General features: G+C 39.1%; 1 protein-coding gene across 1 annotated transcript in view; it reads right to left on the minus strand.

Moving 5' to 3' along the window:
* The window catches only part of GRIK2 (glutamate ionotropic receptor kainate type subunit 2), a 196,171-nt gene that overhangs the window by 80,520 nt on the left and 99,224 nt on the right, over positions 1-16,427 (minus strand). Inside the window, exon 11 of the mRNA XM_054393052.1 lies at positions 10,340-10,563. Within this exon, the coding sequence (XP_054249027.1) occupies positions 10,340-10,563 (224 nt within the window). The remainder of the gene's footprint in view (positions 1-10,339; positions 10,564-16,427) is intronic.

The following is a 16,427-nucleotide window of genomic DNA, read 5'->3' on the forward strand; positions in this document are numbered from 1 at the left end:
AAAAACAAACCGGGAATTGATTTTAATGTCATTACCATAAGCTAACCTGTGTAGTTATTCCACTCCTGCCATTTGAATCCTATCCAGGCTTCATGTAAGAAAAGCCTCAAGGCCAAAATCAATATCTTCCTTTAAAAAGCCTCCTCAACATTCACTTGTAAAATGCAAACAGTAAACTGAAATGTGGTCCTGCCCTGTGGCTGCTGGAGCTGACTGCTTCAGAGACATACTCATTTTTCACTTTGCTTTCTTCACATCTCTCAGAAAAAGTCATTCTGTTTAACTGTTTAAATTATTTCACTTCTCCTTCTGAATTGTGGACTCTCAAACGCAAGAATTTGGTAATTTTGTCCTTAGGAAGAGATGACCTCACCTGGTGGTGCTCCCTGGAATCTGTCTTGTGTTACAAGAAAGCCAAATTAAGCTCTCATGATCACCCAACAATCCCCACTGCCTTCACCTGTGAAGCCATTTCCTTGCATGAATAAAGGCCTAACACCATCATCTTCCTCAGGTTTGCCTTTTCTATAGGCACAAAGGAGAGTCAGGATGAGGAGGAAGGTGTCACCATCATTACAATCCCCACTGGCATTTAAGTTGGAGACAGAATTGAGCTTCTGGAAGCAGCAGCAGCAGAGAGGAGCTTCTGCTATCCACCTCCCTAGCACCTGTGTCTAATTCCAGTTACATTTGAAGCAAGGTGAAAATTCCTTTCATTGCAGTAAATGAAGGGCACACTGACCAGGATTTTGACATGCTTCACTACTCACTCTCTTCTGACATGCCCATTTATTAGAAGGGGAGAGCAAACGAGAGAAAATAAGAGAAGGAAGTGCATGGAGGATAAATAGAACTAATTAAAAGCCTTTTTCAGATATTTTTTTGCAACTTGACATAGTACAGCAAAGCAGAGCAATGTACCAAAATTCTGCTAACTGCTTCCATTTTTCTTCTGGACAGGGCTCATTGCTTACATAGTGCCAGCCACAAACCCAGAGAGAATTTTCTAAGCCTGGAATGCTGTCAGAGGAACTTCTCTGAACCTACATCACACCACAAACCTTCCTAATTTTCACTGCAAAGTATCTACCAAGAAAATTGCTCCAGAAAGCTAAGTGTTGTAGTACTTGTTAGCTGAAAACTGTCTTGTAGCACTGGTGGTAGTGCTCTGGTACAGGGACACTACATCTCTACTTCTACAAAAATAAGTTAATACCAAAGAGACATCCTGTTCTGTGTAAAATTAGAGCTGTTTCTCATGGGAAAGGGCAAAAACTTCTTTAAATACGTGGGAGAATGGAAAGAAACTGTACAAACAACTTCTGCCAGCTACCACCTCACTATTTACCCCCGGGAACTGTTTTCATGCAGCGTTCCTGGGGGAAGGGAAGAGGCAGCAGCTCTGGGTGGTTTGCTGGCTCTAGTCTGGTGAAATGGTAGAAGTGATCTCATCAAGTGGATGTCACTTCCATGCTACTCACAGCTAGAGGTTATCTGTGGTGAAGCCTTTAGGCAAGTCCTAACTGGCAAGTGCAGGTGCCACACAAAACCAAACAGAACCAAACAAAACATAGAAAGTGCCAGAACAGGCCTGTTGAAGGCAAATTATTTCTATTTCAGCTCTTCTCTGGCATGATGAAAGATGATGACTATTTTGATGTTGTAAAGGCTTATTATTTTCTAACCAAATCAATTAAAACCCTTAGCTGCTGTGGGGTGCTGCAAAGTTCCCAACTGTGTAATTGTTTTCATATAAGAAAGATGCTCTTGTTGCTACAGGCAGAACTTGTGGTGATACTACAACAGAGCCAAAAAGGCTGCCCATACTGTTCTTAAGTCTGAAGCTCCATGATTAGCTTTACACTGAAGCAATTTCACCATCATTAGAACAGACACAGAATGATTTCCACAGATAAAGCAGAAATGCTTGCAGGACACACTCCTGGTTTAGTTTCAGCATCAAAAGCAGTTACCATGCTCCTTGTTTTCAGATTGATTTCTGGTCAGGCCCTGTTGGTGCTTAAGTAACTCCTCCTCTCACTGAATTAGAGGCTGGAGAAGCCAGGCAAGCTTCTGCTTAACAGCTAAATCAGAAAGATAAGCAGGAGCTAAAGAATTCTCATACTTCTGCCTACAGGAACTTGTAGGGAACAGTCTTACTTTTCTCCAGATACTGGATAACATTTAAAGCCAAGAAATAGGCTCTGTTTATTTCCTTACTTCTTTTCAACATATGCTTCTGCTCTGATGCATAATATTTAACCACAAAAAACAGTCTAATTTTTTTTTCCCTCTCCTCCAAGGAAGATTTGTTCTATGCTTCTTAGAAGCAAGGAGTTTGTAAATGTATTTTTGTTTGGGGCTTTTTTTTTCTATTTTGTTTTTCCTCCAATTTAGCTCTATTGGCACATTTTCAGAATACAATGGATAGGGATGATTGAGAGTCAGAGGAATTTAAGAAATCTGGGTTTAGCCAAACTTGCAGAAATCAAATTATTTTCCATTATGAAGTATGAAACTGATAATTTATTTTTAATAAACTGGTATTCTGACATTCTATAGCACTCAAAATAATTGGGCATTTGCCTATTCTGTTACAAATATCTCAGAGTAACTTAAGATTGTATCTGTATCAACATTATACAATGATGGAGGGTCTATGTGCAAGAATAAAAGACTAAAAATCCATCCATAAAATCCTCTCATTACCCAGTTTTCCTGGCTTTCAAGTAATCCTAAAACCAGAAAATTCAAAGGAGAGCTCTGAAATACTGCCCTGAAGAAACTGCTCTTCTTCTGAACATCTGTAGCTAGGATTTTCTACAGGGTTAACAGCCATCACATGTTGGCTTTGCTTCCAGTGCTTTATGTCTCCCTCTTCATTAAATGACAAAGAAATTCATTGCATATGGGTCAACATATTTAGCAAGCAAATAATGCTCATTTTCATATGTTTGGCTCATTTAGCATTACAGCAGCCTTTCAATCCTCACAGCTATTTCTCTTCAATATTGTGATATGTTTCTGGGCCCTCCAGAAGCAAGGCAAATAGAAATCTTGACTGCTGATGTTCCATTTATCATCCTATCACCATAACTCCATAACCATTATTCTTGAGGAAACCCTTCACTGGTAAGTCACAGTGTTCCAAGCAGGATGCATGAAATGACTTCAATAAACAGAATGTCTCCTACCTCAGCTTTTCTGCTGTGATTTCTTTTTGGGGAAAAAAAAAAAAAAAAGCCCAACACAGCAGCTCAGCTGCTGTTTGAATTAATTTTCTGATATATTTAGGCAATCTAAGTTCAGTCACTGGTGCTCAAAGGAGTCAGTTAACTTGCACGTTTTGAAATCACCACTCGTATCCAGCTAGTCAAAAATCTTTTGACAGCACTTCTTAGATGCTTATTGACTCTATTCCCATTCCACTAGGTTCTTGTGTTTTGTTCTCTAGGTTGGAGGACTACATGGATTTGCACATCTCATGAGAGTACTGCTGCTATGCACTCATGGGGAGAGTCACCATTTCCTTTTCCTCACTAACACTATCCATGCTGGAGTGCAACACATGGTACAAACCCCAAATAAAGCAAACAAGCCTCCTTTCCCCTACCTCCAAAACCACTGTGCTTTTATGTTGTTTTTTTTCTGTTTGTTTGGTTTGGGTTTTGTTTTTTCCTCAAAAGCATCAGAAAACAGTCAGATGTCTGTAGAGGAACCCTTCTCTTCAGGCACATTTAACATTATCATTCCATGCTGTGATTTGCTAAGTAAATACACAAAGTGCCAAATCTAGACTTGTCTCTTCTTTGATTCTCTTGTCACATATTGAGGAGACAATATTTTGACAAAGCACAGTAATCCAATATCAGAAAAGAATATTCAGCACTTTTTCTGAGCAAACTGCTTCACACAAGCAATCCAACATCCTTCTCATGTACTCTGTGTGCTGGCAATTAGCAAGGGCTGTTAACTGTAAGGATAAAGCACTGCATATGTTCCAACAAAGCAAGCATCTTTCAATACCAAATGACATTGCTCCTCAGACTGCTTTTTGCTTTTCTCAGCAAGGCCTGTGGGATCATTCGCTAATGGATGGTAACATGGCACGAAGAGACTCACACATCACAGTCCATGACAGATATCAAACATTGCTTTGTGATGTTATACAACACTGACAAAAGCCTTCAGAAGCCCCTGTGGACGCTGTTTACCCAAGGCACTAAATGAGGTAGATGAGATCTCCCTTCCTTGTAGCTAAACCCAATTAGATAAACACAATTCCTTATGAGCAATGTCACCAGTTTGACTGCTGGGACACTTCCAAAAACAGACTCCATGCTATGTATGTTTATAGTGGTTTTAAATTGGTCACAGAGTGTGCAGAGTGATCACAGAAAACTGGCCATGGAAACTCAGATGTGAATACAGGAATGAGATTCCCTGTGTGTGAAAAGAAATGGCAATATACAGGGTATAATACCTTCCAGCATCCTCCAGCTTCTCCTACAGGCACAGGGAATGCAAATGCAGTTATTGAACTGCCACAGGTGCCTTGAAATAGTGATTTAGATAAACAGTGAATTGCATTCAGCAAATGTCTATCAATGAACAGCATGGAGCAGAATAAACAGAATTGTTCTCTTTGACTCAATTAAAACTCAGAATAGAAGAAGGCAGAGAGTGAACTCCTCATTTCAGAAACCATTCACCAATGCAAATTTGGGAGATTTTACTATTAAAGATGGTTTATCCACCTGAATCCTCCCCCAAAAGCTTTGGTGAACACCCCTTGGACCCTAAAACACAAGATTCAAAAGGACATAAGAAGGTCCTGACACATTTGGGCATTCAGTGTAACATGGAAATGAGAAAATGAAAACAAGAAGGATCATGGTATGAAAAAAAAGGAGCTGAACATGAGTTTTGGCACAGCTTTTCATAGATATCCCTGATGCAAACTGAAAAATCATGTGCAAGTCTTGCTTGCAACATTTCCAGTGACTGCTGTACAGGCAAGGTGACTGCACAATCTCATTGCTACAACACAGAGCAGGCCACACTAAGTGGAAAACAAGTAATTTGTTCATGAGAGTAAATAAGTAAGATATTAATAAGGTATCTAATAAAAATCTATTGAAAAGAGACAAAAAAAAGTCTTGTCCTGCAATCTGCCTGGTTCACTTGACAGAAGACTCAGTGTTCCAGAGGCTGGCACAGTGGCTGTCTTTCCATAGCAAAGATGATCTCCAGCATTTAACAAGGATCTGCTTTTCAACTGGAACAATTCTAAGAGAAGCAGCAAGACTGTACAGAATCTTTTGGAAGCAATCAGCTAAAGGTCATAAGCTGCAACTTGGGTTAACAGAAATATAAACCTCTGACTTTACAATAGTTAGGGGACAGTTTTGGAAAGTGTGGCTTTACCCATCTCTGTTTACAGGATAATTTCCACTCCAATGACAATATCCCCACCTGAACTGCAACCGTCTGCAAGCTGTCTGCAAACTGTAAGACAGTACAAGAAGTAGATTTCAAGGTTGCCATCTGGATTGCCCTGTTAAATGATGAATCCATTCCTGCAAACACCTCAGAACATATGCTGTCATTCTCCAGGGAGGCCTCAGGAGATAAAATTCTCACAGGAAGAGTGCTTGCTAAGAATAAAGGGCAAATAGTCTGACTTCCTACTTGAATAAATATCAGCGTCGGAACTCGGTAGCCGCAGCTCCAGGCTAACTGGAAAGGCAGCTCCCTCTCATTCTGCCATCCCTCCTTGCCCACTGAGACACTTTTCAAGGGGCAGCTTGAAAATCACACAAGCTCAAGGACAGAAATCAACTGATGGAAAACCTGAAATAAAGATGAAGACTGATGAGATGTAAAAGGATACATGCATGCACTCCAGAGGGAGAGAATGCTCAGGAGTCTGCTCATCAGGTCGGAAGCAGCAGCCTATGCCTGAGCTTCTTCACAGAAAAGATGAAGATAAATGTGTGGAGGCATTTATAAAACTCTTGCCTTCTGTTATTATATTGTATCTCAGCTGGCAAGAGGAAAACCTCTAATGTGATGATGAGGCAATGTTCATTGTGCTTTTCTCACTGCTTACACGGAAATGGAAAAAGGAGCTGATGCTGAGCACTGCTAGCTGGAACTGGCACAAGGGCTTGACTCAGGAGAAGAAGGATAACAGAATTCTGCTGAAGAGAGCACACAGCCAGGAGTATTTCCATACAGAAAGTGGTACATGGAAAGATGGCTCAAACCCTTCAAAGTGATTAGCCATGATTCAATCTTAGCAACTAGGGCACAGTTTAATGTTCACTGACACAATAGTTACTGACACCCCAGACAACTCAGCATAAGAAGCACGAGAACTCTGGGTTGGAGAAGACCTTCACCATCATCAAGTCCAACCATCAGTGGATCATTTATCCAGGGTAGTTTGCCTGCTTCACAGCTGATCTCTAAAGGTGAAGCATGATGCTAAGGCAGATATATCTCCTCCAGCTATGAAGAGAGGTCACTGAAGAGTTGAGTGCTTTATGGCAGACAGACATGGTCACAGACCATACTACACAGAGAAACCCTTCAGTGTGCAGGGAACAACTTGAAATTCAGTAAATCAGGTACAAAATGATTGGATAAAAATAACTAAGTGGATTAGTCTCCAATCTGTGTTTTCAGAAAAGCTTCACAAAGACCTGGGTGTTTCAAATCATATGTAAGAGGCTCTAAAAGCTGTAAGACGGTCATGAGGAAAGCCATATTTAGCATTTTTTAAAGCATGGTGCTGATTTTCTTCATATTGCCTCTGCAGAATGGGAAGTATCCTCTAGTTACCAAAACTTTTGATTCTGCAGGGATCGAAAATAGGAAACTTGTTGTTTCATGTACACAGACTAATGGAAAAGAAGGGACAAGCTATGAAGCTGGTTTAAAACACTGTAAGAAACGAGCATGTTTTATAGAAATAAAGCAATGGTTGGCACCAACAGACAGAAATTAAAAGAAATTCCACTAATTTTTCCTTATACAGAGCAGGAAATGTTGTGTGCTTGAGAGAACTCCAAGAAGAAGTTGGTACACTTCAGTCCTAGCTTTCCTTGTAATTACACATCAACTGTGATTTAAACAGGAATCTAAATTAAGGAAACGGGTAAAGGAAGAGACATAAAGGTCAGACACTGGAACTGGAGTGCAACAAGATGTCAGATGACACAAGGCACTTCCAGCAAGGACACAAAGACAAGCATCAGGATCAGACCTATTACTATTGCCACAGGAGAAGGAAATGCAACATGACTCTCTCAGTTCAAACAGGCTTAGCATCAAGCAGACTGTGTTTATCTAGCAGTCATCAGCCTGTAAGACAAGGAAATGACATTTTGGAGACAGCCACCATAACTACTCAGATCCAACAATCACAACAAACAAAACCAAGAGGTTTCCATACATCTGGAGAAACACAGCTGCTGTGATTTCCCACAAAGAATGGCAACTGAAGAAAACGCTCTGCACAAGACGTGTTCATTCTGCCCACAGTGCAACATCTGCAGCACCCACAAAAAGAGATGACTCCTTGTTTTTGAGGGGACCACAAAAGGAAAAAAACATTAAAGAGCCCTCCAGCTAACAAATAAATATCTATTTAGCTTTTTGACTTGTTGAGTGTGCAAAGATTCCAGCTCTTTGTATCTGGTTCTCAAATTAGATGGAAAACCCAAATCAAAGAAAGGAAAAGGATAAGGTTTGGGTTTTTTTCTTTCACTTATGTCTAATATGTTACACTATAAAAATCTAGCAATTCACTCTCAAAGATTCTTCAGCCTTTGACTACTTTCTTCATCTTTCCTTAAGCATGACCATACCACTAATTAATTGTTGAAACCCAAGTACCACAACAGAACTATCTTCCGGTTTCAATGTACCAAGCTCTTACATTCCAGCACTATTCAGAAGACATGGCAAAAATAAAACGAAATAAAATCAAACTCAAATCACAAAACATTTGACACCAAAATGGGAGGTTTACATCTAAATATTCCACTCTGAACACTCTGATGAGCTGCAGTTACAAAACATCATAAAAGACATGTCAGGTACTGATCCAAACACAGATACACCTTTTTTACTAAACACATAGTAATTATTATGAAACACTGGGAGCTAAACATTCATTATGGAAGGATTTTTTTTTTATGAAATAGAATTCCTAATAAAACACTCTAGGTGGAACTTATTAATTTAGTGGCATACAGTCCAACAGCTTCCTGACATCAGGACTGAAAAATACATCAACTGTGCAATACCTAACAGGAGCTGAACTGTAAATGTAGTCAGAACTGGGCTGCAAAGTCCTCTTCACTACCATGCTTCAGTTAGCAGTGCCTCCCTTTACATGACAGATACACTCCGGGAATTGCATTCAAAAAGGCTCTTTTGACTATTGTTTTTTTCTCTCTTTAGTATTAAGCAGAAGATCTATTTCTAGCTTAGACCCATTTCCCTAACTGAACTATAGTGTTAGAAAATCCTGTCACCTATTATAAATTATTCTGCATTAGGAATAAAACCTACAGATCAACTTAAAAACCTCAGATCTTTTACTTCTAAATGTATTATCAATATCTGACCGTACCAGTTAAGAGGCATTGGAAATCTCTAGATCTGAAAGCTGATATAAACTCAGGTGTAAAAAAAGTAAGGTATTTTGTATGCTGCTCTATACAAAACCAAACTCCTCTGCTCAGTATAAAAAGTGTATTTGTTATGGCTTTACAATGAAGAAAATGCTTCCAAGCACATAAGGAATTTATGGTGCTGGTCACAAAAACAGACAAGTAAAAAGAAGTTCAGCAATCCTGGTCTATGATGCAGTGCTTCTGTTTAAAAAGAAACACTTGTCCCAGCTTTGCTGGTGAAACCAACTGACTGAATACCTCCATAAAAAAAGAAGGCGTCCAGAAAATGCATCTTTCCTACAAAATATGACAAGACATTTTCAAAGCATAAGAAGGAGCTCAGCCACACAACTCTTAGTAAGAGTACTGGGAGCTGCCTGCCAGAAGCACTGTGCATGGTGCTGAGAATGTCCTTCAGTAATAACAATGTGCTTAAAACTTTCTGGCACGCACATAAATATTTCACACGAGGAGTTGCACAAGGTAACGTCTGTGATTTATGCTCAACTCTGCTTTCAGAAGCATCTGCACCACAGGAACACCTCAGGAATTACTCTCTGGATATATAGGTGCCTAAAAATCTGCTGCACTTCCCAGAAATTTTCAACAGAAGTTGAGAGTTCAGGCAATTTTCTTTCAATGTAAGTTGAAGGTAGGCTCAAAGCAAAAGGCACATAAGAGAAGTTATTCATTACAGAGTGTGTTTCAGTGTTATCTACATCACTTCAGTATCTCATGTACTTTATGTACAGGTGATCCTGCTAAATTACTTTTAAATCAGTTTCTAAAAACATTGTCTCTCCCCTCAGCAGAGGAAAAGTGAAACAATTTCCCCCACATGAAGCAGGTTGATATCAGAGCTCTCCATCTTTCTTTGCTATTATGAGAGCAAAAGAGGAAAAGGGGGGTGGAGGGGAAGAAGATTTTCAGCTGTGCACCACAAAGTGAAAGCATAAAAATCTTGGGACTAAGATTGTATTATCAAGTCAAACATTGGGCCCTACTTCTAGGATACTACTCTGCATAAAGTAATTAGGGTGTTTTGTTTTGTTTTGTTTTGTTTTTAACCTGTAGAGGTGCAATTTGGACATCGAATTGTCAGGGTTGGAAGGGACCTCAACAATCATCTAGTTCCAACCCCCCTGCCATGGGCAGGGACACCTCACACTAGATCAGGCTGGCCAGAGCCACATCCATCCTGGCCTTAAAGACTTCTAAGGATGGGGCTTCCACCATCTCTTTGGGCAACCTGTTCCATCTAGGATTTAACATGGGCAGCTAAGCACTCAAGTTGAGACTTACCACCACAGCATCTAATGAAATCAGGCTAACAAAAACATGCATCCACCCTCACCTTCCTAAACATACCATAGCTGGGGAAAACATTTCAGAAACTTTCTAGTGTCTCTAGATTTGCAGATAAAAGGAGAAAGCTACCTAGGATACCCAGGACTTGGTGACATACACTGAAGACTTAGGGTAGCAGTGGAGAAAATTAATAGTGAGAACCCTCATCATTAGATACTCTTCTATACATCATGAAGTTAAAGTATAAGAGTACGAAATAAGAAAATTTTTGTGACTTTTGACAATTATTAGTAAGTAAAAGATGATAACAATTGCCAAAAAAATCACAAAAGTTGACATGTTACCTGGCTATGACAAAGAGCACACAACTGACACCCAAGTAAGCCAGCAGAATATACATCCAGATATCAGGGGAGAGAGGATTCAGGAAGGAGAAGACGCCCGGGTTTGTACCATTGGGCTTGCGGTACAAAATACTTATTCCAAGAGTCATAAAGGGCTTGGAAAAGTCGATGACCTTCTCTCGGACATAGGTAATGGCCAGTGGTGCAACTGCAAGGTCAGCTTTCTGTTAACAGAAAGACAAAGAGAGAAACAGGCCATGAGTCAGAAGAAACAGGTTGAAGCAGACAAGCAGATTAGGCAAAACACAGACTTTGCAAGGAGGAGGTTTGTTCTTGCTGAAATTTAAACCTCTCTTCTCCCTGTGAGCAAGCAAACATTGATTCTACCTCCTGGTTGCTAAAATGGTACAGCAGCATTTAGAGAAAACTAAAAGCACTAGATGATCCTTGAGGTCCCTTCCAACCTGGCATCCTATGAATCTATAAACCTATGAATCTTTCAACCATTCCTTTGAACAGTAAATCCTCAACAGTATTTGATCTTTCCCCTTCACCCTAGATCTCACAGGGTAATGATACCTTCTGCTTTCACTCTCTCTGTAGGGTCCATTTCCTACACTACTGCAAAACTCAGAACATTACTGCAACCAAAAGTTACTGAAAGGAGGTTTTGCTCAGATTCATGTTCCTGGCACTCAGTCAGGTTTTAATGCTTTTTCATGTCTTTGGACATCCTTATGTCATCATGCAGAGTACTTTATTTGGCAGAGTCTTCAGCAGCTTTTGTGGTGGTTAAAATTGTGAAAATAAAGGTTAGGGAAGTGTAATAGCCCAACTGTAAGAAGCACTAAGCAGGCATACTGTGGTTAAATGAACAAGGAGGCAGTGTTCACTTACTCCTAGTCTCAAGAAATTTCAAACACACAGCCCTCTAAGTACAGATGATCAGAAAAAAATCCACACATCTCAGAGTACCTATAGAGAAGACCCTGCTGTCAAAGTCTGATGCCTCTTCTTGAGTCAGATACCAGAGAATGCACTTAATCTTCAGCAAGTTTCTTTGGGAAATACACAATATGACAGGCATTTTAAAAATAGTCTAAGAACATTTATGATTATTAAGAAAAAGTTTATAGATCTCATGTAATATTGGAAGTATTGCTGGGGCTTGCTTTGCTAAATGCAGCCTGTGTGCAAGGTCCTTGCTCTTTGGTAAGTAAATAATTGCTCACTCTCAGCTGCTCTCCTGTTGAAAACCACATCTTTGTTTGTCCTGGAGTTGAAATCAGTGACACCTCTCTTGCCTGCAGTTTAGAAGGGAATTCCTATATGCAATCCCAGCTGTGCTCCTCATGGAATTAACTCACAGATTTTGCACAGAGGAACTAAGCTTCTGGCTTAGTATTTCCCTGACATTTGTGTTGATTTCACTAGGATTTTTTCATAGCTTTCTGCAATACCTTTTGCTGTGTGCTATCTGAAATTTATTTTCTGCATAACATTTACTCTGAGCTAGGATCTGTTTGTACATTTTTCCATGGGAATATGATATACAGCCTTTACTAGGGAGTGACTAAGCAGGCAAATTAAGTGCCATCTTGTGAGTGTAGAGGCCAATGTTTGGCTGTTAATTTGAATTAGCAGTAAAGCTGTAGTTAATAATTCTATGATGATGTGGAAGATCTTTCCCCTTAAAACATGTTTGAGTGAATTACACTGATAAATTCAGACATGCAAGATAAGAATTTGCAGGGAGGTTCTGTAAGTCTATGAATATATTCAGCTTGGTTGGAGTGAAAAGCAGAAGCTCAAGGAACAAAGGAGATCTGGTTAGCTGCTTGTCAGGGGGGACACCTGCTGCTTATTTAACCTGTGACAAATGACATTGGAAATAAAAGGTCAGAGCACTTGAAGATGTGGATTAATGAATTAGCAATTAGACTGAAAGGAACAGGAAGAACAAGTGGTATTTTCTGGCATATAACAAATTATCATCATAAATTATCCTAGAGACCTCAGGACAGATCTCACACAGAAATGAAATGCTACTTAATGAGGAAAAGAAAGCATGCAAATAATAACAGGAAGATGATATGAGTATTTGAAACAGTCAGATACATGAAAACTGCATTATAGGCACTTAACAGTTGAATTATGGCACAAGGTAAGTGGAAAGAGTTGGAATACCAATGTTAAATAGAAGCTTTGTGGTGGAAAACTGCCTACATAGTTTAACAAAGGTAACTAATAATGATTACTGGAAATTCAGAGACGGTTTGGTACAGAACAGAGAGGCTAAGTCTACAAGGTAAATAAATATATACCAAGAAATAAAAAAATAGCTCAAAATAGATAGCCTTCAAATAGCTAAAGAGACACATGGATGAAATGAAAACACAAGAAAGTTAAGTATAAGCAGATAAGAAAACTGAAACTCAAACAGTAATATTCTAAACGTACAGAGAGATTATAAGGGGGGGCAAGGAAGGACATTGTGTCTTTTGTTCTTGTGTGAGGTAGAAAAAGAAAATAAAATACCAAGAGATGTACTAGAAAATAACATCATAAAAATTCCACAGGAATCAGCAGGAATTCAGTTTGCCATCTCTATATTCACCAGAGTTGCTACTTCAAGCACTAACTGTACCTTAACTACAGACCTGTCAAAATATTGTGTGCTTTATGGAAAGTCATCCCTCCAAACACCATCCCCCCAAAGGCCCACAGTTGTGTGCTTTATGGAAAGTCATCCCTCCAAACATCATCTCCCCAGAGGAACAGAGTTCAGATTTGTGGTATTTTGGCATTATTAAAATGTTCAATCTTAAATTCAGTTCTGGATAACAGTTTACTCCTAAGGTTTGGAAAAACAAATTCATGTCAGAAATGTAGCCTAAATTTTGTACTTACAAAAGTACTTAGACTCCTCTACGTACTGCTCATTATGTATTAAAATGACAATTTACATTCCTCTCTGGTTATGCAAACCTGCTCAATGTATCTCATGCAAACTTACACAAGAAAAACAATAATTATTAATAAAAAAATGGGAAAGCTTTATAGCTGAAGGAGACATTTTGGAATGAAAGCTGTGAGTAAAGAAGACTTGGAAACTCCAAATCCAGGATAGTTTTATGGATTCTGCAGGTGAAAACCATTTAAAGACCAGTAAAATGTTAGAGCTTCTGCTGAGTATTTATGTTCCTCTTGGTGATATTCACTCAAATTAAAACCCAACAGAGGTTTGTGTGAGTGCTCAGAATTTAGTATGTGTTATTATACCTTCTATCCTGAGTTGAGATTTCCTTAATGTAGGAAGGATATAAATTTAAACTATTTCCCTGTAATATAACTTATTTGATGATGTTCTACCTAAAATCTCACAGCTGTCAAAACAAGTTTCCTTTAGCCTTACTTCTAGACCTTCAAACCCTTTCTCTGAAGGAGTCTTAAAAAATTTTATCTTCATTTTTAAAATTTAGATGTAAAATGTTAAGAATTAACATCAGGAGATTGGTTAGAAAGTCTCTCAGACAAAGAAAAAATATTGTGACCCAAGCCTAGCAATGAACTCGAGGTTCTCAGAACAGCAACTGAGCAGAACTCAGTGCAAAACCACTTCACCAGGATGGGTTTAGAATGATGAAGATTAACAGATGCTGCTAACCACCTGCACAGGACTAGGAGACATCATCATAGGATCATACAGTGGTTTTGGTTGGAAAAGTCCTTGAAGATCCAGTCCAACCATTCTCTAACTCAGTAAGTCTGGTGCTAAACCATGTCCCTCAACACCACATCTCTGCCTCTTTGAAATACCTCCAGGGATGGGGATTTGACCACCTCCCTGAGAAGGCTGTTGCCTACACAGCCCTGTTGTGATCTATGTACACCCTGCCTACCTTCAGAGGAACAGGCTGCCTGGGGAAGTACTGGAGTCACCATCCCTAGAGGTGTTCAAGAAATGTGTGGACATGGCACTTGGAGACATTTAGTGAGCATGCTAGTATTGGGTTGACAGTTGGACCTGATGATCTCAGAGGACTTTTCCAACCATAGTGATTCTATGATGCTTTTCTATGATTCCTCAACATCAGGGTCTCCAAGCAACAGGCTGGGGCATCACATATGCTCAAGAAAAAAAAAATCCTTTGTAGTGTTAGACTTTACACACATCTCTCTCATCAGTGCTGCACTTCTGAGGCATAATGTGGGTTTAAGTCCCACCAGAACACCTGGTGCATTAGTGGGTTCAAGTTCCATCAGAAGAGAACTGAGTCCCTCAGGAATTACCTTAATATAACTTCTAAGCCTGTTAAATCATCTATGACCCTCACAGAGTCACTTACTCCTTCCTATTGTTCATCAAAGGATGTGTTTGACACTTATCTGTGCCACCCTGCCCAGCAGTACTTAAATCCTCTCTCCATAGGGAAACCCCTCTATTTGCTGTCCTAGGGAATATTTCTCTTCCATTTGCAGCCAGAGGCCACTGTCTTTTCCAACAGGAGTTTTTCACAGTGCAGTTGGAAAAGGGAAGGAATCACTGAACTCATTTTGCACTTTCAGGATTTACCACTGATTCAAAAGGAACTAGTCATGGTTTAGGAGACCAGTGTCAGAACGATGGCATGTGTGAACACTGGGTGAAACAATCAAAGAATTGAGAGTAAACTATGGAAGAAGAGACTGAAAACATACAAAGCTTGACAGAGAGGCTTCAATCCCTGTTCACACTACAGAATTTCAAGCTTCAGCCTGAACACAATGTGCCAAGCTCAGTTTAGATAGCATTAGCTTCATTTCACTTACACTTCTGAGTCCAAGAAATTATGTAAAGTGACTAAGCACAGGCTTAAATAATTTATTTTGAAACTTAGAATCCATTTGGTGCTTTTTATCTCTATATAAGTTCTGCATCTTCCTTTCTCCACACATACTGTACCAAAACATTTTATTTATTCTTGACTTACAGATGTTACAAACTACCCTTGTAAAGATATATATTAGACCTGAACTCAAGTGAGTGCCACTTAAAATACAAGCAGATAAATCCTAAAAATATTTTTCAGATAGATGTAAATGCTACAGCAACTTTCAGAGCTTTGTCCTTTTTTTTTCTTGCCCCTCCTGTAGTCCATTTAATTAGAAACTCAGGTTGAAAAACGTAGACAGAATCATTTTACCTTGACAAAAGAAACATTCATTGAGTTTACTAAATCACTTTATGCACTTTTTTTTTAAACTTTAAAAATATTGTCTAAGTGAAAAGAAAAGTAGTAACCTCATGGGAACATCAAAATGTGTTAACTGTCTAGCTGGATTTCTTCTCTAAAATCTTGCTCATCAGTTCTGAGGTCTGAAGTGGTATGTGCTAAGAAAATGTACTGGTTGCATGCACAGATGCATTAGTAAAAAAAAAAAAAATAACAACCCTGCATGCATTCAAATAAATTACAAAATCAGGAGAGAGAAAACCAGACCAAAAAAAAATTAGAAAAAAAATTAACAACTGAGAAATTGTGAGATACTTGTAAAGATATGATCCAGGTTCAGAAGTCAGACTACATCTTCTCTGATGCACTAACACAGTATCTACATTTTTGATTCCTGAATAAATGCTATTTCAAATGGTAAAAACCAGGTTTAATCTAACTTTAGTTCTATGTTATCTATGGGAAAAAAAGAACATGTTTCACTCTGTTAGCAAGAGGAAAGGAGTGGGAAAGCCTCTGTCCCACATACTTTGCTGTAACTTTTTCAAATAGATTCCATTCCAACATTTCCCTGGTAAAAAGCTTGTGAAGCCATACCAGCACTTGTTCAAAAAAGCTTTAGGGATGAATAATAAAAGCATGCCAAAATGTGATTTTTATTCTTTTTTTCCCTTTGCTTCTGAACAAAGAAATATAAGAAATCCTTCCCCAAAATCCACCTCAATAATGGCAAATCAGTTCCAGATGCTGATACCACCTAACAGCCATCAAACCTAACAGCTCTGCATGGCTGTGCCTTCATCCACATGTCCAAGTACACATGCCTAGATACAGACAGGCTAGCTCAAGAGCTGTTTGCTTTCTCTCTCTGG

The sequence above is a fragment of the Indicator indicator genome, chromosome 27 (assembly GCF_027791375.1).
Source record: "Indicator indicator isolate 239-I01 chromosome 27, UM_Iind_1.1, whole genome shotgun sequence".
NCBI classification, from domain to species: Eukaryota; Metazoa; Chordata; class Aves; order Piciformes; family Indicatoridae; genus Indicator; species Indicator indicator.